Source organism: Podarcis tiliguerta (assembly GCF_965153285.1).
Source record: "Podarcis tiliguerta genome assembly, chromosome: Z".
NCBI lineage: Eukaryota > Metazoa > Chordata > Lepidosauria > Squamata > Lacertidae > Podarcis > Podarcis tiliguerta.
This window is the reverse complement of record NC_139553.1, coordinates 2,628,470-2,656,345: the sequence shown is the minus strand read 5'-3', so window position 1 is coordinate 2,656,345 and position 27,876 is coordinate 2,628,470. Positions and strand designations below refer to the sequence as shown.

The 27,876-nt window shown below is 47.3% G+C and overlaps 1 protein-coding gene across 9 annotated transcripts in view; it reads left to right on the top strand.

Moving 5' to 3' along the window:
* Window positions 1–27,876, top strand: part of DAB2IP (DAB2 interacting protein) — a 312,170-nt gene that overhangs the window by 40,339 nt on the left and 243,955 nt on the right. For 2 of the 9 annotated variants that reach the window (XM_083422917.1, XM_083422914.1), the window contains exon 1: window positions 7,732–8,184. The exons of 1 other annotated variant lie outside the window; for it this stretch is intronic. In XM_083422917.1, the coding sequence (XP_083279043.1) occupies window positions 8,064–8,184 (121 nt within the window). In that variant the 5' untranslated portion in view covers window positions 7,732–8,063. Of the gene's footprint in view, window positions 1–7,725; window positions 8,393–27,876 lie in introns of those variants that run through there. 6 more of the 9 variants (XM_083422915.1, XM_083422920.1, XM_083422916.1 and 3 more) reach the window with 5 other exon arrangements.

Sequence of the window (27,876 nt, the reverse complement as noted above, 5' to 3'; positions counted from 1 at the left end):
AAAATGGCGGGCACCATGGCAGCGGGCAGCAGGCAGCGGGCAGCTCCTGAAGCCAGCCAGAGCTGCCGCTGCCACTGCCACATTTCCTGGGGACAGATTTGCAAATCTGGGGACATTGCGGGGATGGAATTTGTCCGGGAACAGATTTGCAAGTTCGGGGACTGTCCCTGGGAACTGGGGACATCTGGTAACCCTATGCTAGAAGCCACAGCAGGGGAGAATCCTGCACTTGTGCTCAAATCCTGCTTGGGAGTTTGGGGGCATCTGGTGCTGTGGGAACGTGATGCTGGACTACGTGGCCACTGGTCTGATCCATCAGGTGCTTCTTGTGAACTGGGCTTGAGTGCCTTCTGCAAGCAGGTTGTTGGATTTTGATGGCGGTGGGAGCTTCTGCACTCATTGCAGTTGGTGGTTTCTTGATTGGTGCTTCTTGTTGCCTGTAGAGTCCAAGGAACAGGGCAGGTGATACATCAAAGAGAGTAGCTTCTAAAAACATTTCTTTGGGCAGTTCCAGCGTGCTGAAGAGCTGCAACACATACGCAGAACCTGAGATAAGTAGGAAAATTCCACTGGGCTGTAAATTGAGTTAACTGCCAAATAGCAAAATTATACCCTGGGGGGCCATAAAGGGTTCCTGGTATATTTTTGTTTTTGAAAAGGAAACTGGAGAGTCTTGGAGACTAAGAGCTGAAGTCTCTCTCCTGCCCAGACCCCAACTCCCCTCCCCCCAACCTCACATTTAAAAGTCAAAGGGCCATGGAAGTTTTATGCTCAGAACATGATTGGTAGGAGATTTAGGATGTACAAAAAAAGAGGACATCTTCGTGCATTACTTAATTGACTGGTGGAACCTATTGCCAAAAGGAGGAATAGGCAATTCTACAGAGCAGGAGGAGAGGTCTATCAACAGTCATTATGCTTAAGTAGAACCTCAGTGTTCAGAAGCAGTCTACCTCAGCATAGTAGTTGCTGGGTGTAGTGATAGGAAAGGGCTACATTCTCCAGGCCAGTGGCGTAGCGTGGGTTGTCAGCACCCGGGGCAAGGCAAGTAATTTGTGCCCCCTAACCCATGGATTTGCGCCCCCTAACCCTAACCCCCAGATGTTGCGCCCGGTGTGGCCGGCCCCCCCTGCACCCCCCACGCTATGCCCCTGCTCCAGGCCATTATTGTGGTCTTCCTGGAGAAATCTCTGGGGTGCAGGGTGCTAGTCTAGGTAGAACTTCTGCCTGATCCAGCACTCAGAAAATGACCTCTTGGCTGGGGAACTCTAAAACAAGCAACTGAGAAAGGAAAAAAAAGAAACAATTTCTGCTGGGAGTGTTTCATATTGATTCAAATGGGAATTCAAATGTGGCTTTATTTCAGGTTTTTTCTGCAACTAGACGTATATTGTTGGGGGTTGTTGTTAGTTTGTTTTGTTCTTGTATTTGGTGTTTTTATATTGCATTTTTATGCTGTGAACTGCCCTGAGATCTTTGGATGAAGGGCAGTATACAAATTAAATGAATAAATATCTGATTAAGGCAAGGTTGTGGGAGAAATCTGATTCAGCTCACATTTAAAGGCCTACTTACTACCAAATCCACTATGCGAACTAAAGCACAGCCATCCTTCAAAATTCACACTTCTTCGAATTTTGCAGTGCAGTTCTTCAGCTGAGTGATGGGGTACAAAAAATGCATTTGCTGAGGGCGAAGCACGCAAATGAATGCATATATTTATGAAAATAACACACAAAACAATGCATGATATTAGGGAACATCGCTTTGCAGAAAAATAAGCAAAGGTAAAATTGCACATAAAAAGGTATATACAGTAGTGGAAGAAATTCACACAGTGGCTCTATATTACAACTTCAAACAGTCATGGCTTTCTGCAAAGACTTCTGCAACCTGCTTTCTTGTTAAAGGTGCTGAGAGTTGTTAGGAGACCCTGTATTCCAGAACTACAATTTTCAGAGTTCCCTGGGGAAAGGGCTTGATTGTTAAGTCACTCTGGAAATTATATTTCTGTGGGAGGAATAAAGATCTCTCAATGATTCTCAGCACCCTTAGCAAACCGGAATTCTCTAGGGGAAGCAATGGCTGTTTAGAGTGGTATCATAGTGCTTTAAAGGTATGGCACAAATACTCTCATGAATTCTCATGGGGACTTGAGAAAATAAGGGGAGGAGGAATTGCAAGCTGATGTAGATATGCGGAAAAATGAAGACCTGAGAGAAACCCAAACTGACAGATTCACCTGACCATACTTACAATTAAGGTCCCCCAACATTCAGCAGCCTGCCTGCTCTCAGACAACTAACTTCCTCTGTGTCAGTCGCTGCCTGGGCTTGAACCAGGAGCCCATGGGGCTTGGTCCACAGCCACCTTGGGTAGTGAGCCACCAGCGGACCCATTGGCTGTGAAAGGGCTCGCAGGACCTAGAGTCGGGGTGAGGAGCCTGTAGCTGGATTCAAATGAAAAGACAGGAGATTCCAACTAAAAATTCAGAAGAACTTTCTCTGTGTAAGAGCTGTTCAACAGTGGAACAAACTCCCTTGGGAGTTTGTGGTGGGCAATCCATTGATGGAGGTGTTCACACAGAGGTTGGATGGCCACCTGTCAGCTGTGATCCCTGTGTTGCAGGGGGCTGGACTAGATGGCCTTTAAGGGATCCCTTCCATACCCTCCAGCATTGCTGTGATGAAAATAGGGATGTCCTAAATGCTACTACAACTATTACTACTAATACTATTTATACCCCAACGTTCTGACTGGGTTTCCCCAGCCACTCTGGGCGGCTTCCAACATATATAAAAACAATAAAACATTAAACTTTTTTTTTAAAAAAAACCTTCCCTATAAGGCAGGCATGGCCAAACTTGGGCCCTCCAGCTGTTTTGGGACTACAATTCCTATCATCCCTGACCACTGGTCCTGTTAGCTAGGGATGATGGGAGTTGTAGTCCCAAAACAGCTGGAGGGCCAAGTTTGGCCATGCCTGCTATACAGGATTGCCTTCAGATGGCTCGGGGGCTGGATAACTCCATACCCTCCCTCTGATGGAAATAGGGACATCCTAAGGAAAAGTGTGGCATTCAGGAATCAGATCAGAAACTGAGACGACTTCTGTAAATCTGGGACTGTCCCTAGAAAATAGGGGCACTTGGAGGCTCTGCCCTTCCCACTCCACAATTCCGACTTGCTGTTCCTTGACCACAACCCTCATAACCTCTGGTCACTGGCCATGAAGGCTGTAGAGCTACAGGTTCCCAACACCTGTGGTTGTGTGCCCCTCCACGATGGCCACTGGCTCTTTTCAAAAGGAAGACTTGCTCTTCTGGCCTGGCTTGTGCCTGGCCCATTTGACCCCACAACTGGATCTGGGAGAAACCTGGTGCCAACACAAAGCTGGTGTTCTCTCCTTGTAATATGGGCACATCAGGTTCAGAGATAACCATAGGGGGCCAGCCCTAGGGTGGGCTTCACCATGACCCCGGCACCCTATCCAATGTGAAAGAGCAGTCTGCTTGTATGTACATCCAGCCCTGTGACAGAAAGATAGCTATTCAGAGAGCAGGCTTGTGAAGTTGCATTTTTTTTGGCAGATTTTTATGGATACGAGGGGCTAGGCAATTTTGTTTCTGTTGGCTGGGGATTCTTGGGTCGGAACAGAGTTCACGGCAGGGGGCACAGGTTGCCCAGGGCACCAGCAGTCACTGGGTAGCAATGTGTCCCCTGCCAGCTCTTATGAATGATTGATCTTGGCCTCTCTGTAGCTGGCAGAGCCCTCGGGCTATGGAAGGCTGTTCTCACTCGGGAAGCAAACAAACCAATATTAGTGTCTCCCTGCAGCCATCTTAGAATTTTCTCTGGTGCTGACCCAGCAATTTCTGACGATCTTGCACAAACCACCGCAAGTTGAGGAATAAATCTGAGCTCTCAGAAGTCCAATTGCAAGCAACATTTCCACCCTCCCCCTAGAAAATGGGGTGGTGGGGATTGCAGCAAAGCCTTTTAGGGACAGGAGCAAACTGCAATGTTCAGTGATTAGAAATCTCTCTTGAGCCAGAGAACCTTAAGGTAATTTTTGCTGAATGTCAGGCTATTTCTATCTGAGTATAGTTTTAATGAGTGTAATAGAATGAAGCTGAAGGAAAAAGTTATCTAGCGGGAACATTCAGCTTGGATTTTCTGGACCATTGTGAAACAGCAGTTTGTGTGTGTGTGAAGTTCTCAAACAGCTTTGAGGGGCTCTCTGGCAGCCTCCTTCTTTACAACAGCACTGTTCCATTGTCACAGCCCAGAAGCCATTTTGTTTTTCCCACAGTGCCCTGGAGTGCACCAGAGCATTGTGGACCAAAATGGCAGCCACCACACAAAAAAATGGCACTTCTGACTGAACATGAAAAGGGCAAAATCACCTAAAGTTCTACTAGTGAGCCCCACTTCAATTCTGTGGGATTAAGACATTACACATACTTCTGTAAAACAAGAAAATCTTTAATAAAAAAAATATCTGTGGGATTACCAACCTCATATAACAAACATGCTTAAATCTAATCAATGCATGAAGGGGTTAAGACGGAGTAAATGTCCTGCCAGCCTTAGGTCACTTTGGGAATAGGTAATCAAGCCTGTTAGTGATGTATGGAAGTGAGAGCGGGACCATAAAGAAGGCTGAATGCCGAAGAATGGATGCTTTTGAATTCTGGTGCTGGAGGAGACTCTTGAGAGTCCCATGGACTGCAAGAAGATCAAACCTCTCCATTCTGAAGGAAATCAGCCCTGAATGCTCACTGGAAGGACAGATCCTTTAAGCTGAGGCTCCAAGACTTTGGCCACCTCATGAGAAGAGAAGACTCCCTGGAAAAGACCCTGATGCTGGGAAAGATGGAGGGCAGAAAGAGAAGGGGACGACAGAGGACGAGATGGTTGGGCAGTGTTCTTGAAGCTACCAGCATGAGTCTGACCAAGCTGTGGGAGGCAGTGGAAGACAGGAGTGCCTGGCATGCTCTGGTCCATGGGGTCACAAAGAGTCAGACACGACTAAACGACTAAACAACAACAACAATCAAGCCTGTGTTCCCCTTTTGTTCTACCTGATGAACTCAGTGTGCGAAGAGACTAGCATGTGAAGAACATGTGGTCTTTTTCTATGCTATAAGAAGAGGGAATGTTGGAAGGAACTTGGAAGGGGATATTTTTAAAGGTCCAACAACCTAAATTTCCAAACTTTACTCAGCTGCATATTTTGCAATTTTAAATCCCTGCTGGGGTTTTCCCAGCAAAGAGTACTTGCTCCAAACTTGGACCCTGGCATCATCCTGGATCTTGGACTTCTTCTTTTCTATTGATCTTTTTTTCTGTGCCACCAGTGAATCTCCCAAAGGGACTGGCAAATTTGAGCGGGTCCCTTTGCTCAGCACGGTCCATTTGATGGCATGTTGGTCACGGCTGGGACTTGGGATTGGTTTTACAACCAATCACTCTTCAAATGAAACTTTGGGAAATGTAGCTCTTTGAGGGGAAAAGGGGTCACCTAACAACTGCCTGATATCAACAGGTGTTCCAAAGTGCAGGGGTGCTGCCACACCAAAAGGTTCTTACAAACCAAGGACTGCATTGGAGACCTCCTGCGTGCAAAGTAGGTGTTCTGCCACTGGGCCACATTTCAGTTCCCCGCACAGTTAGTAGAGCATGAGACCCTTAATCTCAGAGTTGTGGGGTTCAAACCCCACCTTGGGTAAAATATTCCTGCACTGCAGGGGGTTGGACTAGATGATCCTTGTGGTCCCTTCCAACTCTACAGTTCTATGATCCTATGATCATGGCTCACCTCAAGCTGCTGCCCACCAGGCAGTCCAGCCACACCGGTCAGAACAATGACCACGACCCTGGCGTCTTTTTTCTTGGCTCCCCTTTGACAGCTGCCTCCGGCTCAGCCTTCACACCTGCAGGGGAGGGATGAACCTCCCATATTGGCCATCCATGATTTGTCACCACCACCATTAATCATTCCCATTGTGCTTCCGTTCTGCTCTAACAGGGAGTGGTGGTGGTGGTTGGGGAGAGTATCATTAATCTTTTTATATAAGGGCCCTTATCTTCTTTGAAGCACTTCTGTGAGACTGGCCATTTCCCCCCCACCACTTACTGGCTCCTTGAAATGCTTCTTGTGTTTTGCGGGAGAGGGTTTTGCCTTGCTCATGTTCAAATATATAAAAGGATGTCATATAGAGGAGGGAGAAAGGTTGTTTTCTGCTGCTCCAGAGAAGCGGACACAGAGCAATGGATCCAAACTACAAGAAAGAAGATTCCACCTAAACATTAGGAAGAACTTCCTGACAGTAAGAGCTGTTTGACAGTGGAATTTGCTGCCAAGGAGTGTGGTGGAGTCTCCTTCTTTGGAGGTCTTTAAGCAGAGGCTTGACAACCATATGTCAGGAGTGCTCTGGTGGTGTTTCCTGCTTGGCAGGGGGTTGGACTCGATGGCCCTTGTGGTCTCTTCCAACTCTATGATTCTATGATTCTATGATTCTATGCTCTCTTGTCTCTTGCTGAGAGAGCAGCCTCTTCGGCCAGCAGGTAAATATTAAAAGGAGCTCCCAGAGGTGGGGTGGAAGAGAAGGCGCAGGCATACTCCCTCCCTCATCTGCACCCCACAGGAAGAGCAGGAGTCATCTGTCAGCCAGCTGTGTTCGTGTTTGCTTGACCCGAACATGATGTGTTGATTGGCCCGCTCCACAGGGCCTTCAGAAAGTTACTTTAGGGTGCCTCGCGTGGAGCTGCAAAACCTGGCCTGGACTCTTAGGAGGAAGGATGACTGAAGGCCAGCTGCAGGAAAACAACAGGGGGAGGAGCAACACCATGCCTCTGCCCTGATTGGGGGCTTCCTGGGGCAACCAGGGTTGATGGCCACCTGCCAGGGGGTTCTTTAGCTGCATTGCAGGCGGTTCAACTCCTTGGGAGCTGCCTTCTTACCCCACAGTTCTATGATTCTGTGACTGCTGTGGAAAGCAGGATGACGGACTCGCCAGCTCTTCGCGCTTCGAAGTAGAGCCTCCCTATTCAGAAGCAGTCTACCTCAGAGTACCATCCAGTGATGATGATGTAAAACTATTGTCTGTGAACTTCTCATTCCATCATGGTTTCAGTGAGATCCAACTGCCGGGCTCTACTCTCTTGCTTCTGAGGTAGCACACCAGAAAAATACTAGCTGGGCAAACATGGTTTCATATGGATTCTTTATTTCTTTATGACATTTATCTCCTGCCTTGCCTCAGGGCTGCAAACCATGCATTTGCAAAACAATACACTTAAAAAATAAGCTAAGGAACACATTTAAACCATTTAAAAGCACCTTTCTCTGTTATTTTTGCCTCTTTATGATGCACACTTCCTCAATGCAAGCGTCTGCCGTGCATATTTTGGCCAGAGAACTGCATCAACAAAATCTGGAGAAGTATGGAATTTTAGGGAGTTTGCACATTGCTTCGGGAGGCAGAAATCGGGCAGCTTTAGGTTCAGATTTGAGCTGAACTTCTCTTTCTTACCCCCTACCTAAAAGGGGTTCATGGTGGAGAAGAGGCAGGCAGTGCTAGCCAGCTGGAAACCACGAGGACAAACAAGCGAGACCCAGACATCCCTAGTGGCGGGAGTCCAGTCCAGGATTTCCCCCTTCTTAACTTGCTCACAATCTCCTGCTTCCTTTTTCCAACTCTTGAAAAAAGAGCTTATCTTTGAAGAGGAGAAGGGGGTGGGAATGGTTATGTTGTGTTTATATTGCCTGCTGCTGAGAATGTTGGTTGGGGAGCCATGGACTGTGTTCCTGGCTTTTATTTCTGAAATAGCCCATGGCTGCCTTTGAGGACCCCCGATTTTTAAATTGTTATTTCTCCCTACTCCTCTTCTCCCTCCCTCTCTCCCTCTCTCCCTCCCTCCCCCTCCTTTTTTTTTTTACAAAAAAAAAAATTACTTTCTTCTGTAAACTGAGAAGGTAGAAAGATCTGGGTGGGGGCTAGCCTTGCACATAAGAGAGAGATCTAAAAAGAAAGCGAGACAGCGTGAGGCGAGAAGACATGTCGGTCAACGGTAGGAGAAGTTGTGGGAGACCCTCTTACTACTACCGTCTACTGCGGAGGTCACGTCTACAGAGGCAGCGAAGCCGGTCCAGAAGCAGGAACAGGCCACTCAGCCGGGGTAATTTTCTCTAGCCGATGTTTTCCTTGGTTGAAACGGTAAACCACTTTTCCCCTTTTCTCAATCTGCTGGTTGATAAGGCGCATGGATAAGACTGGGGCCCTGGGATTTGCGAAAGGACTAACCAACGGCGGCTACATGGTGTGGAACTCTGTTGGTGCAAGGAGGATGCAAACTTTTGGATTGCTCAGCAGAGAATTATTTCCAGGTGGGAAGCCAGGTTCCTCTGTTGCACCTTGAAGGGAAAAAAAAATTTGTTATGGCTCGACAGAATTGTCAGATTATAAGCAGAAACAAGTGAATTTTGCATTTACCCTGTTCCTCTTTTGTTCCTTTCGTTATCTCCCGGGTTTGCTGTGCCCCTCCCCCTGGATTTTGATTCAATTAGAAGAATATCTTGAAATTGCAGAGAGTTGGAGTAGTTGATACTTCTGCATTGCAGGAGATTGGACTAGATGACTAGATGGCTAGATGACTAGATGGCTAGATGACAGTTCTCCGGTTCTAGAGTTCTGGAGTCAGAGCTTGTGAGTTTACCTTGGGCTTTCCATTCCTTCAGTCAAGGGTATCACTAGGTACTTAGATGACTCAGGGTGCAGGCCCATGGCACAAAATGCCACTCTGGGTAAGTTGAGATGGTGAGTGGCTGGAAGCTCTGTAATGCTCCCAGCTATGTTAGAGAGATGTTTTTGAGCTTTTTTAAAAAGGAAATATGTCAAAATCTCCACTTCTGACATTGGTTGCCATACGTCCAGATGTAACCGTAAGCTATGTTATAAGCAAATGTTAATTTTTCTTTTTCCAATTATTGTGTGTGTGTGTGTGTGTGTGTCAAAAGAGTGGGAAAGGGCAAGAGCAAAAGAGAGGGGTGGGGTGGGGACACACAGATTCAGGATAGATAAAAAGAGGTGCTTCTTCAAGCAGCATGACAATAATAATAAAAATATTAAAAAAATCATACCCCGCCCATTTGGCTGGGTCTTTCCAGCCACTCTGGGCAGCTTCCAACAAAGTATTAAAATACAGCAGTCTGTTAAACATTAAAAGCTTCCCTAAAGAGGGCTGCCTTCAGGTGTCTTCTAAAAGTCTGGTAGTTGTTGTTCTCTTGGACATTCTGGTGGGAGGGCGTTTCACAGGGCGGGTGCCACTACCGAGAAGGCCCTCTGCCTGGTTCCCTGTAACTTGGCTTTTCGCAGTGAGGGAACCGCCAGAAGGCCCTCGGCGCTGGACCTCAGTGTCCAGGCAGAAAGATGGGGGTAGAGACGCTCCTTCAAGGATACTGAGCCAAGGCCGTTCAGGGCTTTAAAGGTCAGCAAACTATGGAACTCCTTTCCCCAGGAGGCAGTGATGGCCACCAACTTAGATGGCTTTAGGAGACAATTCATGGAGAAGGATAGTGTTGTTGATGGCTGTTAGCCACCATGACTACACTCTGCCTCCACATTCTGAGGCAGCAATGCTTTTCAATGCTGCTTTCTGGAAGCACATGGACTAAGATTGCCCTTATACTTTGGTCCTGCTTGCTGGTTACCCCCTGTGCAAACAGGATGTTGGACCAGTTTGGTCATTGGCCTGATCCAGCAGGGCTCTTCTTAAGTTGGTATGAAGGACAAAATGGTTTGTACGCAAACACACACTCATAATGTCCTCCACTGCACCTGAAAACAGCAGAGTAGTTCCTGGGCTGTAGGCCAGGCTGTGTGGCACACACACGAGGACTCACGGCAGGGAGGACAGCAGGAGGACTGCCCCCCCTGCCCCCAGCACCTGCCATCTGAAGCAGTGGCCTCTCTCTGCCTCATGGTAGGGTCATCCTCATCCCAGTTTGCCTCTTAATGGTGCCCCTGTCATCTTCACTTCATGTGTATTTCCTTTCCTCTGAGCCAGTGGTTCTCAACCTGTGGGTCCCCAGATGTTGTTGGACTACAACTCCCATCATCCCTGAGCTCTGGCCTTGCTAGCTAGGGGTGATGGGAGTTGTAGTTCAACAACATCTGGGGACCCACAGGTTGAGAAAGGCTGCCTAAGCCTCTTCAAGTTGTATCCAACAAAGTTATCCTCAGTGCAGACGTTGAATTAATGAACCAAAGTTAGTCATGTACATCAAGAAACTATGGTGGGTCTACTCTAAGTAGGGCTCCTATTTAGCTACAACTCTATATCCAACAAAATGCTAGATGGAACCCAATGTTGATGGAATCATAGACTTAATGTCCAAAGCTTGGAGCCAGGGTATAGTTGAGTGCCTGCATAGATCTTCAGCGGGGGCCACCTGTGGGTGTCTCAGCTGTTTGAGGGCCTCATGGGTGGTTAAAGTGTGGGGCAGCTTTCCTTTGGTAGGGCATGAGACTCCTAATCTCAGGTTAAGGGGTTTGAGCCCCACATTGGGCAAAAGATTCCTAACTGCAGGGGATTGGACTCTACAGCTCTATGGTTCTGTGATTCAGGGGGCTGCTTTGGTCTCGTTATTATTTCAGCACCAGGCAGAGACTTTTATTACTTTCTCAAACATTTTAAATGCCATTTTAATTCTGCTGACTGTTTTATGACGCTCTCTGGGATCTCACAGCCTTTTCCATTTATTAATAATGTTGTGCTGGCATTTCCATTTTAATTGTTTTGCTGTTTCTTGTAAACCGCCCTGGGTATAAAAATACCTTATAATAAATAATCGCTAAATAATAAGGGCAGTGCCAATATTCCTTCTTCAAAAACCTTGTGTGTGGAGTGCCTGAAACACTGCTAAATGGAAGTCCTGGTGTGATGCTACACAATCGTCAAACAGCCGTATATTTTCTTGTACACTGACCCTCATTCTCCTGCACACCAGTGCAACTCCCATATTTTAGGGACTTTAGGGAATTTTTGCTTTAGGGAAAAGGTAAGAGGTGACAAGAAAAACATATGCGGTTGTGAATGACACAACACCTCTCTCGTAACAATAGACCTCGTGGACATCCAATGAAGTCAAATCTTGGAGGATTTAAGACAGATAAAGGGAAGTCCTTCTTGATGCAGACTTAAAGTAGAGATCTCTCTCCTGCAGGGAGGCACTGCAGGGCCACTAACTTGAGTGGCCAAGTTCATGGACAAATTCATGGAGGAAAAAGCTATCAGTGGCCCCTATCCATGATGGCGATGCTCTGCCTCCACAGTCAGAGGCGGCAATGCTTCTGAATACCAGGAACCACAGGAAGAGAGAGGGCTCTTGTACTTGGGTCCTAGAATCATAGAATCATAGAGTTGGAAGAGACCACAAGGGCCATCGAGTCCAACCCCCTGCCAAGCAGGAAACACCATCAGAGCACTCCTGACATATGGTTGTCAAGCCTCTGCTTAAAGACCTCCAAAGAAGGAGATTCCACCACACTCCTTGGCAGCAAATTCCACTGTCGAACAGCTCCTACTGTCAGGAAGTTCTTCCTAATGTTTAGGTGGAATCTTCTTTCTTGTAGTTTGGATCCATTGCTCCGTGTCCGCTTCTCTGGAGCAGCAGAAAACAACCTTTCTCCCTCCTCTATGTGACATCCTTTAATATATTTGAACATAGCTATCATATCACCCCTTAACCTCCTCTTCTCCTGCCCATGGGTTTCCCATTGGGGCATCTGGGTGACCATGATGATGATGATGATAATTTATTATTTGTACCCGGCCCACTCTGGGCAGCTTCTAACAAAGATTAAGAATATATTAAAATGTCACACATTAAAAACTTCCCTAAACAGGGCTGCCTTTAGATGTCTTCTAAATGTCAGGTAGTTGTTTTTCTCTTTGACATCTGGTGGGAGGGCGTTCCACAGGGCAGGTGCCACTACCGAGAAGGCCCTCTGCCTGGTTCCCTGTAGCTTTGCTTCTCACAGTGAGGGAACCGCCAGAAGGCCTCAGCGCTGGACCTCAGTGTCCGGGCAGAACGATGGGGGTGGAGACGCTCCTTCAGGTATATTGGGCTGAGGACAGGATGCTGGACGAGATGGGCCATGGGCCTGATCCAGCAGAATCTTCTTATGTCCTTAGAAATATACTTATTTGCATATTATATTGATACTCTTCTTTTCCTCCCAGGGCCTCAAGATGGTTCTCATCTTTCCATCCCTTTCCCAATCTTATCCTCACAACATCCGTGTGAAATAGGTTCAGCTGAGGTCACTCAGTGGTCACTCTCCATGGCCGAGGGGAGGGTTTCAACCTGCATTTCCTTTAAAAGAAACAACCCAAAGAACAAGTGACTATTAAATAGATGAATACTATTTGCTCGGTCCCTGCTCCTGCCAACCTAGCAGTTCGAAAGCACGTCAAAGTGCAAGTAGATAAATAGGTACCACTCCGGTGGGAAGGTAAACGGCGTTTCCATGCGCCGGACTATCTATCTATCTATCTATCTATCTATCTATCTATCTATCTATCTATCATCTATATCTTTCTTTCTTTCTCTTTCTTTCTTTCCAAAAAAAATTTATTCATTTTATGACACAAATAAAAAACACAAACAGAAAAGACAAACAATACATATCCTTATTTTTCTAAACATTGTTAAGTGGGCTTCCCCAAATCCCACCTCTCTGATTTTCATTTTACTTCATCTTTAGCAATTTACATATATCATAATTTCTAACCATCTTCCCCCCCCCACACACTTACTTTAATCATAAAACCTTCACATTTTATCACTTATAAAATACACTATCTTCTACTTCTAACCCTACCACCTATATCCACTTCCAAAGCTATTCTAAGATTTAAATATTAACATAGTTTTTCAAATATTCCTTAAACTTCTTCCAATCTGCTACCACCTTCTCATCTCTCTGGTCTCGGAGTCTCCCAGTCAGTTCAGCAAGTTCCATATAGTCCATCATCTTAATCTGCTATTATGGACTATATTTTTTTGGGGGGGGGATATGAATGAATTCCTATGCCCCACAAATAACCCAGAGGTGCATTTTAAATAAAAGCACATATTCTACTCATGTAAAAACACGCTGATTCTCGGACTGTCCGTGGGCTGGATTGAGAAGGCGATTGGGCTGGATCCAGCCCCCGGGCCTTAGGTTGCCTACCCATGCTCTAACCATTACACCACACTGACTCTCTTTTTCACATTGGAAGTGTGGCTCTATAGGGCAGTACACTAGGCAGGTGGCGTCCTGAGCATCCCCTGCGCTGGGCTTCAGCAAGCGATGTGTGCTTGATTTTATTTTACTTTCCCTTGATGTGCTTGCTCATACGGTTCGTTCATTCAACTCCAGGCAGCTACTGACCCAGTTGCGGTGTTAAAAATAAGATCTTACACTCTCCCTCCCAGGACATGGAGTGCGCATTCCTGCTGTCTTCCCCACAGTGCACACATTAATGCAAGCACATTTGCACACAGGGAGAATGGTAGAATTGTAGGGTTGGAAAGCATCCCAAAGGACCATCTAGTCTAACCCCCTGCAATGCAGGAATCACAGCAAAATAATAATAATAATAATAATAATAATAATAATAATAATAATAATAATAATAATTTTATACCCCGCACATCCGTCTGGGTCTTCCCAGCCACCCTGGACGGCTTCCAATAAAGTATTAAAACACAGTGGCCTGTTAAACATTAAAAGCTTCCCTAAACAGGGCTGACTTCAGATGTCTTCTAAAAGTCTGGTAGTTGTTTTTGCCTTTGACATCTGATGGGAGAGTGTTCCACAGGGTGGGTGCCACTACCGAGAAGGCCCTCTGCCTGGTTCCCTGTAACTTGGCTTCTTGCAGGGAGGGAACTGCCAGAAGGCCCTCGGTGCTGGACCTCAGTGTCCTGGCAGAACAATGGGGGTGGAGATGCTCCTTCAGGTCTACTGGGTCAAGGCCGTTTAGGGCTTTAAAGGTCAGCACCAACATTTTGAATTGTGCTCGGAAACGTACTGGGAGCCAGTGTAGGTCTTTCAAGACCGGTGTTATATGGTGTTATATGGTCTCGGCGGCTGCCCCCAGTCACCAGTCTAGCTGCCGCATTCTGGGCTCTAGTTTCTGGGTCACCTTCAAAGGTAGCACCACATAGAGCACATTGCAGTAGTCCAAGTGAGAGATAACCAGAGCATGCACCACTCTGGCAAGACAGTCCGCGGGCAGGTAGGGTCTCAGCCTTCGTACCAGATGAGTCTGGTAGACAGGTGCCCTGGACACAGAATTGACCTGCGCCTCCATGGACAGCTGTGAGTCCAGAATGACTCCCAGGCTGCACACCTGGTCCTTCAGGGGCACAGTTACCCCATTCAGGACCAGGGAGTCCTCCACACCTGCCCACCTTGTTTCCCAAAATCAGTACTTCTGTCTTGTCAGGATTCAACCTCAATCCCTAACAGATGACCATCCACCCTCTGTTTAAAAACAGTCCATTGCCATTTGTGGTCATCCATTCCACAGTCAAACAGCTCTTGTCCTCAGAAAGTTCTTCCTGATGTTTAGTTGGAATCTTCTTGCAACGTGAATCCTTTGGTTTGGGTCCTCCACTCTGGAGCAGGAGAAAACTTGCACCCTCTTCTATGTGACAGCTCTTCAGGCATTGGGAGATGGCTATTGTATCTCCTATCAGCCTTCTCTTCTCCAGGCTAAACATGCCCAGGCTCAACAGTATTGGTAGCCACTGCCGCAAATGGCGCCCGTGGTGCAGGGGCTTTCCTGACCACCTTGCCAAAAACGCCTCGCAGTGAGGAAGGACCCCATTGGCACTTCCAAGAGAAAGATGTGGGATGGAGAGCCTTGCCAGGCAGTCTTTGATGGCATTAGTGGCATTGCCAGGCAAACAACTGGGGGCCCGGGGCCGGGAGCAGTTTCCAATCAGAAATTGCCTCAGACAGTTGGCTCAGTTTGCTGCCTGAAAGGGCTGGCCTGGCCCTATTCATGAGACATAATGTGAGGGTATTTATGAACTCCATGAGAGAACCTTCTCTGCTCTTTCCAGACATGCAGCTTCTTCAGTTCACCACCTTCTAGCTGTGGGGGCGAGACCACTCCAGGGGTTCCCCTTTCTCTGCTCTTTTCTGAGTCATGCCTTACCTAAAATCTGACAACACAAGGAAATTCATTCTCATTCCCACTGATCCTTCCCCGAGAGTTATTCATTTCTGAGGCGATGTGACTCATGGGGCTGAAGAGAAGCTCAAACCGAGAGTTCAAAAATGAGAAATATTGGCTATGAGCAGGGAGGGGAGCCCTGGAATGTTGGCAGGGGCTGTTTGCTTTGGTCAATAATTTCTTCTAAGCAGGAGGATTCGTTTCATAGACACAAAGCTGTTTCCAGGAATATGTTAGTGGTATGGAGCAAATCTCCTTTGAGGAAAGACTGCGGTGCTTGGGAGTTTTTTCATTTAGAGAAAAGGTGAGTAAGAGGCAATGTGACAGAGTACATGACGTTAATTGTAGGGGGAAAGCTCATAGATCTACTTTTAAGTGACAGCCACAAGGTACAGCCACCAGACAACTTTTGGGGATCTGAATTTTCAGATTTGGAGCAATTATTTCTTCTTCTTCTTCTTCTTCTTCTTCTTCTTCTTCTTCTTCTTCTTCTTCTTCTTCTTCTTCTTCTTCTTCTTCTTTATATACCCAGAGGTCTCAGGGCCGTTCAAAGAAAAGATTCTTCCTTGCAGATGTAACCACAAATGATGCCCATAATTTGTTTGATTACTTTTATTTTAAAATCATTATTTAGATGTCTCCCCATAACGCAATTTTCTCTTGGTAGCTTACAGGTAAGACACAAAAATCAAAATATACACAGCAATAATCACATCCACTGAAGCCCCCCCCCCCCCAATCACAGCAAAGGTTTGGCATTTGGGCTAGTGGTACCAGCACCAAGGTGAAAGGAGGAAACTTTGCAGAGATGCTGGGGTGAGATTTGATGGGGTGAGGGTGGGCATGCAGGAGAGGTAAGTGGGTGTGGGGGGGGTAGTACATATGCTGCACCCAGAAGATGCTTGGCTAGCTCTGCATTGTTGTGTGAGGCAGAATGGAGGCATATTCCTCTCCTTCTAAGCTTGGAAAGAAAAGCTGGCTACAGAGTTGTAAAGGAAATTTGACCTTCCTTGGCTTGGACATTTCATATATATATATTTATTAGTTTTTTAACATATAATTTTCAACAATTATTAAACATACTTTCATATCTTATACCATTTTTTTTTACTTCCATCAATCGCATCTGAAAATTTTCCAATCTTTTCCACTTAATTTACATTTCTTACTTTCACTATTACATTTAAGTATCATGACTAATGTCTCTCTTCTTTATCCTCTTTGCAATATTTCATATATTCCTCCTTACAAAACTTCTTGTAGTCCTACTACCGTAATTTGTTGATTACAGTTGCTCTTGAAATAGTTTGTATATTTCTTCCAATCTTCTGTGAATCCTTCCTGTCATCTTATCCAATTCTACGTAGTCCATTAATTTTGTCTGCCATTCTTCTTTCGTCGGTATTTCTTCTTGCTTCCTGGTCTGGACATTTCAGTGATGAGAACTGTAGGTGATCACTGCTCCTCCATTTATTACACGCTTTGGAAATGGTCGAAACTCTGGGAAGGTGGGGTCCAGTGCCCTAGGGAGAACTGGCTGTGAGCTCGCATAAGCCAGAGGCAGATAAGAACAAGAGCAACAGGCAGGGGCCATGATCCAAGGGAGCTGGGGGTGTCCTCACACCAGATGTGAGTTGCTCAGTAACTAAGAAGAAGCCTCTGAGGCTGGGATTGATGCCTTTGTGGGGGTCAAACAAAGAAATGTTCAGGCCAGCCGGTACTGTAGTCTAGGTGGTGCCCTTGACTTAGGAACACAACTAGTTGTCTTGTACTGGCTTGGTCCACCTGGCTCAAGCTTGTCTACACTGACCGGCAGAGACTCTTCAGGATTTCCAGCAGGGGATCTCTCCCAGGCCCTTCCCTATTCTCTACTATCTGCGGACTGAACTGAATAATGCTAAAAGGACTCGGAATTTACGTAATTTAATTGGAAGTATATTTGCTTATCTTTGGCTGAACGGGGGAGGGGGGGATGAACGGAATCTGCCTGCTTCCCAAGGAGGTTCATTACTGAGCTATCTGAAGTACATGAGATCACACCTTTCCTAGGTAGAGAAGGGGCGTGCGAAATGTCGAAAACAGGACTTATACTGGGACAGTGTGATTTTCGCAGCTGCTGTTGAAGTTGTAAAACAATGTGAACATGGATTTTGGGGAGCTTTTTGGTAAAAGTTGTAAAACAATGAACCACATGACAGAGCAATGGAGAACTTCTGAAACAACAATGGGATGTTAGCTCTGCCCAAGGCATGATGGAAGCATTGGCTGGGAAAAGATAGACTTAAGTTTTAACAAGGAAGGAAGGAAGGAACACCACGGACAGAATAAGTGTCGCAAACAGGAGGAATAAGGATATAGCTTCACCTATAAGTTTATAAATAATTTAATGTGTCAAGACAAATGGATGTCGTGAATGTTGCAGATGTTATATAAGGGATGGTTATTTTGAATGGAATGGAATTGAGAGGAATAAGATCTTGGAATGCAGAAACTAAGTAAATCATCAAACCATCAATTCTAGCACGCAGGAGGCCACCTAAATTATATAATTTGGCATCTGAATGATTGGGATTGGTGTTGTAATTTGGCATTGTTATAATGCGGATACCATTGGATCATTGTAATTGAAAATCAATAAAAATTATTGTCAACCCCCCACCCACCCAAACCAAAATACATTAATTCTGGCAAATGAGCCACCGTAGCCAATAGATAGCCGTGGAAATATGTGCCCCTGGCTTTTTGGATTCGCCTCCTTATGTACTATTTGAAACTAAAGCAGCACATTGGCTGCCAGATGTGAAATATATTGGCATTATTTTCAGCTCTCCTATCCTGCTACATCTGCACTGTATGTTTACCATTGTATATCGAGAGCTACTTGAGTGCTTTGTAGGATCAGGTCCCTACTTTCGCTTTTGTTATTTTTACTATTTGTAGTCTCTCGGTTATCAAGTCCAGACCGGTTACACCCCTGTACAGGATGGTCTTGGGGGAGGGCAACACTGTGGTCAGCCTCTTTAGTATTGAGGGAGCTATTTCTGGCCTCCAGAAGCACCAACTCCGTCAGAAGAGACGTTACCTTTTCTAATTTGATGATAATTTCCTCCACTGTTCTTGCTGTCAGCAGACAGTGGTCCACGAGTATTTCCGCATAGAATGGTGCCCTCTCAGGTAGCAGTTCATGGGATAGTTCATGAGCGCTCATCTCTGCATTCTCACCTGGGTGATCTCCACCCGTTAAAGCGTCCCCACCTACCTGTGGAATTGTGCATTGCTGTGTAACAATTTGTTGGGTCTCTGGACCGTAATAAAGATTGATTGATTGATTGACATGTTTACAGCAGTATCATACCACTTTAACAACCATGGTTTCCGCTCCAAAGAATCATGGCAACTGTGGTTTGTTAGTGGTTTGAGAGTTTCTAGAAGACAATCCCCCCCACCCCGAGTGGTTTAACAAAATAAACCCTCTTCCCAGGGTTTGCTAGGAACTCTAGCTCTGGGAGCGGAATGGGAAGGCCTCCTAATAATGCTTAACAAACTACAACTCCTGGAATGCTCTAGGGGAAACCACAGCTGTTTAAAGTGGTATCACAGTGCTTTAAATGTATCGTGTGAGAGAGTGGCTTTAAACTAAGCAAAGTTGTTGTGGCAAAACAAGAAGCTAGGGGCATGCTGCCCTGTCAGTCCTTTTTACTCATTGCTCTGGTCACTCCTGTCAAGGCAGCCGGCCATGCTCAGACCCTGGAGCCAGAGCCCGCGATTAGTGTACAGCCTCCGTCTTCTGTCATGATGGCCACCTCAGGGTGTCACAGTTCAGGCCCAGCCTTGTTCTTGAGTATACGAAGGTTACTGTAGCCCGACCGATGACATGATTGCATCGGGATGCTCTCTGGGCCTGCGGGTTGCCATGGCAACCAGTAGCCTTCATCCCCGATGATTAAACGGTATCCATGGCAACCCCAGCGAACAGTTCTGGAGCTAACCTGGTTTTTCTCTTTCCCCCCTCCAGCCATTCCATCTTTCCAATCGTAGATAAACCTTCACCATTTCATCATGCAGGGCAGAGGAACAAACCTAGATAAGTTAAGGGTCTCCAGCTCACCTCCTTGTCCTCATTATGGGCTGTCTCCCCACTGTAGATGGAGGGGCATTTCCCCAGGAGAATGCGGGGTGGACCCTGGAGGCATGTCAAGGGCAGAGTTTGGAGAGTGACTTAATGGACACCGGACCTCAGCATGGGCCAGAAGCACGCCATTGAGGCTCCCAGCCTCTCTCTCTCTCTCTCTCTCTCTCTCTCTGTCTACACAACTGCACATGCCAGAGGCAAACAGGGCCTTTGATCCGAGTGAAATGAAGCCTAGTTTTGCCCCTGCTTGAAATGCACGGTTTGAGTGTGGCCTGAGTTTCTCAGAGAGGGCGAGGCAAACAGACTCCACTTTTCTAAGGCCTGGTGTGCTGGGATTGGCCCTTGGGTGGGGGTCAGCTGATGAAATTCTGAAGGGGGCTAGTGTAAGCCTTGAAGTCTGGAGCTCAGTCTGCTAGGGTTAGAAATGGGAATTCAGCACTGGTGCAGCAGGAGGATGAGTGACAAGCCACTGGGCAGTGGTATGGCAAGTGGGGATTTTAGATTCTGGAATTCCTGGTCCTATGGGGCATTCTTTAGGTAGTAATGTGTTTGAGATGGCCCTGCTGCATATGGGCTGCCACCCCCTGCTCATTCTGCACTGGGGGGGCTCAAGACTCCTGCTCTAAAATTCTGCCCTGATGGTATTGCTTGTGGTGGTTAAGCTGAGCCCCAGTTCAGGACCCACCCGACCACTCATCCCCACATGCCCTCCAACATTTCTCAGATGAAAATAGGGATGTCCCATTCCTTACTATTTATGCCCCACACATCTTACTGGGTTGTCCTAGCCACTCTGTGCAGCTTCCAAAATATATATAAAAACATAATAAAACATTAAACCTTAAAAAAAAAACCCTTCCCTATACACGGTTGCCTTCAGACAGCTTGGGGGCCAGATGACTCGATACCCTCCAATATTTCTCAAATGAAAATAGGGACATCCTAAGGAAAAGCGGGACATTCCTGGATCAAATCAGACAGCTTCTCTAAATCAGGAACGTCCCTGGAAAATAGGGACACTTGAAGGGTCTGTGCCCATCATTATTAAGCCACTAAATCTAGTGACCCACTTAAGTTGGCTTTCAGACCCAATTCTGGCATGGGATGGTCTCTTTCACGAGAGAGATGGGAGCATGGACCTTTTAGTTCTTCTGGAAACTTCTGAAACCTTTGACCAGGGTGGTCTCTGAGGGCAGTTGTGTGACTCAGGATTTGGGGTACAGCAGTAGTTCCACTATGGGACGTGGGTGGTATTGTGGGTTAAACCACAGAGCCCAGGACTTGCCGATCAGAAGGTTGGCGGTTCAAATCCCCACGACGGGGTGAGCTCCCATTGCTCGCTCCCTGCTCCTAACCACCTAGCAGTTCAAAAGCACGACAAAGTGCAAGTAGATAAATAGGTACCCCGCTCTGGCAGGAAGGTAAACAGTGTTTCCGTGCACTGCTCTGGTTTGCCAGAAGCGACTTAGTCATGCTGGCCACATGACCCGGAAGCTGTCTGCGGACAAACACCGGTTCCCTCGGCCTATAGAGCAAGATGAGCGCTGCAACCCCAGCGTCGGCCACGACTGGACCTAATGGTCAGTGGTCCCTTTACCTTTACCTAGTGGTTCCACTCCTGCCTGCATGGCCTGGCATTTGTGTGACCGGGTTCCACTGCCTTCCGTCTTGTCCCCCGTGCTGTTTTGCATTCCCATGAAGAGCTGGATTGTTGTCTGAGCTTGCTAATGGGCTGGATGAGGGCCAATAAACTGAAACTGACTCCTGGTGAAATGGAGGTGCTGTGATGGGTGGTCCCCTAATCCAGGAAGGAGGGGCAGGATTAAATCTGTTTGGATAGGGCTGAACTCCCTTGGAAAGTTCAGTGTTTGGGAATACTGCTTGATCTGGCTTTATCACTTGAGACGCCTGACTCCCCAGTAGCGCAGAGTGCTTTCTAACCTGGATAGGTGTCTTCACCAGCTACAGCCTCTTCTGGACAATGATAGTCCAGAAATGCTGAGTCACACGCTGGAAACATGCCATCTAGGTTACTGCAGTACATCAAATAAGGGGCTGCCCTTGAAGGTTGTTCAGAGGATGCTATAACTGTAGTTCATTGGCAATATATCTCACCAGTCTGCAAAGGATCTACTCTGGTTCCACAGTGTGCTTCTAAGCCCAACTCAAGATGCTGGCTTAGACCTTCAAATTCCCTTCAGGAACATCTTCTCTGTCAACACACCCAGAGGCCAAGACCTTCCACTGAGGCTCAGAGTGTTCGCAGAGATCCTATAACAACTGAGCTCTCATCTGTGGCTGCATCAAATTGTGGCACATCTGGTACCTGCTTTATTATCTTTCAGGGATCAGTTTAGGACAGACACCTTCTCTTATGCATGTCAGTGATTTGTATTTTAAGTGGTGGATGGATGCTATCTTTAAACACTGAAAGTTTCCACTTAGTGGTTTTTCTTTTCTTTTCAACTGCTATTTTAATTGTGCAGTGTGCTGATGGATTCCAATTGTTTTTATTTTTGTTGAACTCTATGCGGCAAACCGCTCTGGCATGCCTTAAGAGGGGCATTATATACAATCCCTTACATAAAACGAATAAATAAAATAAATGGCTGCAGAAAAGCAAGCAGCCTCCTGAGCTCAGCCGGGCTCTTGCTCCCCCTTGCTCCAGCCTCCCCTGCTGTGAGTGGACACTGCCCTTCCCTGATTTTATTTCATAGCCTTCCCCTTCCTGTGGATGAACTCTGGCTGCCTTCCTCCATGTGTACAGATGTGGCTTGATTACTCTGGGGTTCCTTGATGTGGGGCAACTGAAGGCGTGGAACTGGTTCCACTGGGAGGATTTGTGGCCACGTTCACACCACTGAAGACACTTGTAGCTTCCCCCAAAGAATTCTGGGAGCTGTAGTTTATTAAGGGTGCTGAGACACCCCCTTCATTCTCCTCCCAGAGTGGTTTAACAATCAACCCCTCTTCACAAGGAACACTGGAAATTGTAGCTCTTAGAGGGGGCACCTAACAACACTCAGCTCCCTTAACAAACTACAACTCCCAGAATTCTTTGGGGGAAACCCTCACTGTTTAAAGTTTAAAGTGGCAGTGTAACGTTTAAGTGCATTCCGTGGAGGTGGCCTGTGGCTTCTTGGGTGAGATGAAAGTTTGGCCTGTTTTTGTTTTTTTATTAGAGCTTGCATGAGCAATGCTAATGACTTCAACATCTGCTGCATGCACAGACTAGCCTATATTCATTCATTCATTCATTCATTTTATCTGTATACCACCAGGGTTCTCAGGCTGGCATACATGGTTTTTCTCCCTCTCCTTTGAGGTAGGCCAGGCATGGTTGGCCCTGTGTCTCACCCAGTGAACTGAGCAGGGATTCAAACCCTGGTTTCCCTCGTCTCAGTCCAACACTCTAACCATAACACCACACTTGCACTTGAGCTGGTGCAGTGAAGCACCCAACATGGGTAGCTGGGTGGGCTCTGCTCCCCTGCCTTTCCCAACTGGTTCTTCTCAGCTCCACCCCCAGCCTTAAAGGCTTTTCCATGGCCCTATCCACACTGCTTCCAGCCGCTCTGCCTGAGAGGCACTGCTAGCAGGTGGCCTGAACTTTTTGCACCAGGTCCCTTCATCTCCTGCTTCTTCCACTACTCACTTTTTGAACTTCAAAGAATGTATTTCCGCTTGTGTTTTGCAGGGCACAGTGAAGGGCCCTGCTGGTGAGACACCCCGACCCGCAGCCCCCCCCAAAAAAACTACCTGCCATCTTAATTTGCCCAAAGGCATCTATACATATGCAGTTAGAATATGCAAACTTGTCTCTGTACCCCCAAACCTGTAATTATCTACAAATGCCCTAGCCTGCTTCTGCCTTCCCTCTGGCTTTCATCTCCCTCTCAAAATTGCTCTTCACCTGCTTCTCTGCTTTATCTCCTTTTTAGGGAAGCGGAGTAAGCTACCTTTTCTATTAGGCCTACGGTACTAGGGATGCGGGTGGCGCTGTGGGTTGAACTACAGAGCCTAGGACTTGCCGATCAGAAGGTCGGCGGTTTGAACCCCCGCGACGGGGTGAGCTCCCATTGCTCAGTCCCTGCTCCTGCCATTCTAGCAGTTCGAAAACACGTCAAAGTGCAAGTAGATAAATAGGTACCACTCTGGCGGGAAGGTAAACGGCGTTTCCGTGTGCTGCTCTGGTTCACCAGAAGCGGCTTAGTCATGCTGGCCACATGACCTGGAAGTTGTCCCTTGGACAATAAAACGAGATGAGCGCCGCAACCCCAGAGTCGGCCACGACTGGACCTAATGGTCAGGGGTCCCTTGACCTTTACCTTACTAGCAATCTGGGGCAGTCCCAGCCAGAGAAGGGATGCCTGCTACCTCTTATCCTTGTTAACCTGATATGCCACCAGAGACTGAACCTCGGACATTCTGCATGCCAAGCAGACACTCTCTCTGATCCTCTAGGCCAGCCTTTCTCCACCTGTGGGTCCCCAGATGTTGTTGAACTAAAACTCTCATCACCCCTAGCTAGCAAGGTCAGAGCTGAGGGATGATGGGAGTTGTAGTCCAACAACATCTGGGGACCCACAGCTTGAGAACCGCTGGCCTAGAGGATCAGAGAGAGTGTCTGCTTGGCATGCAGAATGTCCGAGGGGGATATCTGGGGACCCACAGGTTGAGAAAGGCTGCTCTAGGCCATGAGTAGACAAACTAAGGCCTGGGGGCCGGATCTGGCCCCATCGCCTGCTAAGTCCATGCTAAGTATGGTCCGAGAATCAGCGTGTTTTTACATGAGGAGAATGTGTCCTTTTATTTAAAAACCTCTCTGGGTTATTTGTGGGGCATAGGAATTGCTTCCTTCCACACGCCCCCCCCCCCCAAGTCTGAGGGACAGTGGACCGGCCCCCTGCTGAAAAAGTTTGCTTACCCCAGCTCTAGGCATACCCAGCAGTGGGGGCTATGTCCAGAGTGGGGTGTGAGGCCTAGTGAGAGATCTGCAGGCCACATGGACATGCCTGGGGGGCTATCTTTGTTCCACAGCCCTGGGGCTTCCCACCCCTCCCTTAGATAAATGAGGTTGAAAGCAGCAAAACGTAGGTCTTCCCAGGGAGGAACTGGTTTGATGAGCAGGGAAGAGGCCAAGCAGGCAGAAAGATTGTGAAGATTTTTCACCCTGTTATAGTGTAACCGAATATTATGTTTGAGAGGGGAATATATAAACCTTTTTCTTTCTTTCAAAAAATAATAATAATGCTGGTATGAGAAGCCCTCCCACTCAAAACCTATTTTGCGGTGACTTTGCTGTAAACAGACATGCTTCCTCTCTCTCTGCCCCCCTCCTCCTGAGTATTCAAAACCCCCGGAGTTTCTTTTCTTCCCAAAATGACTTATTTATTAAACTCCACCAATAAAATGAGTATGATATTTATCTTGATGCAGCGCTGGGTGAACAAATTCACTGCTTGTCGACAGCCCATGCCTACTCCCTTCTTCTTCTTCTTCTTCTTCTTCTTCTTCTTCTTCTTCTTCTTCTTCTTCTTCTTTCTGCCTCTCTGGGGCAAAGTTGAAAGATGAATTTAAAAATATATCAGAGTGAGATGAAAATTTGAGCTCGGTTTCAGAGGGTGGTGGTGGGGAGCAGACAAAGAGACAGCTCTCCTGCACCTCAGTTGAACGGGATGATGGAGTGGAGGAGAAGAGCCAGCTTCATCTACTCCCTGCCACGTGGCTCTCTGACAAAGACGGAGGCAGCTCTGGGGAGGTTTAAAATTAGACCCATTTGTCATTCTCCAAGAGGCTGGTGCAGGGCTTGGAACTGTTTCTCTGCCGCCTCCCAATGGGGGCAGGTGCACCCTCTCAAAGCTCGTGGAAACCAGCAAGCAGCCTTTCTGCTATTTAGTTTTCTTTTATTCCATCACAGAATTGTAGAGTTGGTTATCAAATCCAACCCACTGTGATGCATAGAGACACCGTATAGTTAAAGCTATGGTTTTCCCAGTAGTGATGTATGGAAGTGAGAGCTGGACCATAAAGAAGGCTGATCGCCGAAGAATTGGTGCTTTTGAATTCTGGTGCTGGAGGAGACTCTGGAGAGTCCCATGGACTGCAAGAAGATCAAACCTGTCCATTCTGAAGGAAATCAGCCTTGAGTGCTCACTGGAAGGACAGATCCTGAAGCTGAGGCTCCAAGACTTTGGCCACCTCATGAGAAGAGAAGACTCCCTGGAAAAGACCCTGATGTTGGGAAAGATTGAGGGCGCAAGGAGAAGGGGACGACAGAGGACAAGATGGTTGGACAGTGTTCTCGAAGATACCAGCATGAGTTTGACCAAATTGCGGGAGGCAGTGGAAGACAGGAGTGCCTGGCGTGCTCTGGTCCAGGGGGTCACAAAGAGTCGGACACGACTAAACGACTAAACAACAACATAGGTAAATGGTAAAGGGGACCCCTGACTATTAGGTCCAGTTGTGGCCGACTCTGGGGTTGCTCATCTCTCTTTACTGGCCGAGGGAGCTGGTGTACAGCTTCTGGGTCATGTGGCCAGCATGACTAAGCTGCTTCTGGCGAACCAGAGCAGCACACGGAAACGCCATTTACCTTCCCGCTGGAGCGGTACCTATTGATCTACTTGCACTTTGACATGCTTTTGAACTGCTAGGTTGGCAGGAGCAGGGACCGAGCAACGGGAGCTCACCTCATTGTAGGGATTCGAACCGCCGACCTTCTGATTGGCAAGCCCTAGGCTCTGTGGTTTAACCCACAGCGCCATCCGTAAACATAACACAAAAATATCAGAAATGACCAAGGGGGCATGGGTAGAGTCCAGGTCAAGGGAAGTACAGAAATATTCCTGTTCAGGAGTGCCAACTCCATGGGACCCAACCCTTTTGGGGGAGGGGGTCCAGGCCCCCAATGTAAAAAAAGGGGGGGCAAGCCCAGAGCCGAGAGTGGTGCAGCCTCAGCAGCTGGCTCCTCCCCTCCTGCCATAGAGGGGAAGGAAGGGGAAGAAAGTGGCAGCCTCTCTTTTAAAGCTGTCCTTCAGTTCTGGACACCACCATCTTAGAAGGATATTGACAAGCTGGGAAGTGTGCAGAGGAGGGCGACCGGTCTGGCAACCAGGCCTTATGAGGAGTGGCTGAAGGAGCTGGGTATGTGTAGCTTGGAGAAGTGAAGACTGAGAGGAGACAGGATATACCCAAACGACCTTCAGAAGAAGAAGAAGAAGAAGTTTGGATTTGCTATCCCGCCTTTCACTCCCTTTAAGGAATCTCAAAGCGGCTCACATTCTCCTTTCCTTTCCTCCCCCACAACAAACACTCTGTGAGGTGAGTGGGGCTGAGAGACTTCAAAGAAGTGTGACTGGCCCAAGGTCACCCAGCAGCTGCATGTGGAGGAGCGGAGACGTGAACCCGGTTCCCCAGATTACGAGTCCACCACTCTTAACCACTACACCACACTGGCTCTTCACATGGAAGATGATGCAAGGTAGTTTTCTCCTGCTCTGGAAGGGAGGACCCAATAGATACAAATTACAAGGAAGGAGTTTCCGACTAAACATTAGGAAGACATTTCTGAGGGTAAGAGCCGTTCAGTGGTGGAATGGACTAATTCAGAAGGTGTTGGACTCTCCTTCATTGGAGGTTTTTAAGCAGAGGCTGGAAGTTCCTCTCTCAAGGATTCTTTTGATTGCAAGGGGTTCCATGAAGCCCTTTCCAACTCTACAATTCTATAGATTTCCTTTGGAGGCCCATGTAGCTCCCTCCTTTTTGGCATTTTATATAATAGTAATAATAATGATTTATTATTTGTACCCTGCCCGTCTGGCTCAGTTTCCCCAGCCACTCTGGGCGGCTCCCAATCGAGTTTTAAAAACAATACAGCATTAAATATTAAACACTTCCCTAAACAGGGCTGCCTTCAGGTGTCTTTTAGAGATAAGATGGCTGCTTATTTCCTTCACATCTGAAGGGAGGGCGTTCCACAGGGTGGGCGCCACCACTGAGAAGGCCCTCTGCTTGGTTCCCTGTAACCTCACTTCTCGTAATGAGGGAACCGCCAGAAGGCCCTTGGAGCTGGACCTCAGTGTCCAGGCAGAACGATGGGGGTGGAGACGCTCGTTCATGGATGATGGCAGTGGCCCCTCTTTTAAAGCTGTCCTTCAGTCTGAGATAATTGTGTAAAAAAGGACCCCCTGGAGAGCTAAAAGCAGGAGCCCTGTTTGAGTTCAGGTTTAACCACCAACGAAGGCTGGTCCATGAGGATGACTGGGGCCTTGCCCCCGCCAACCCCATTCTGCCCTTAGTCAGCCCCTACCAGCCTACCTTCCTACTTACCTACATCCTGTCCAGGGGGTTGGCTTGTCTTCCGGTTTCCTCCTCCTCTTCCATCTCAGTTTTGCACTTGTAGATGAGGAGGATGGGGTACAAAACCAGAATTACTGAATTCCGTCATTCATTGGCTCTGGCGCCACCTGCTGTTGGTTTATTGCCTTTCACCCTAACAGTCC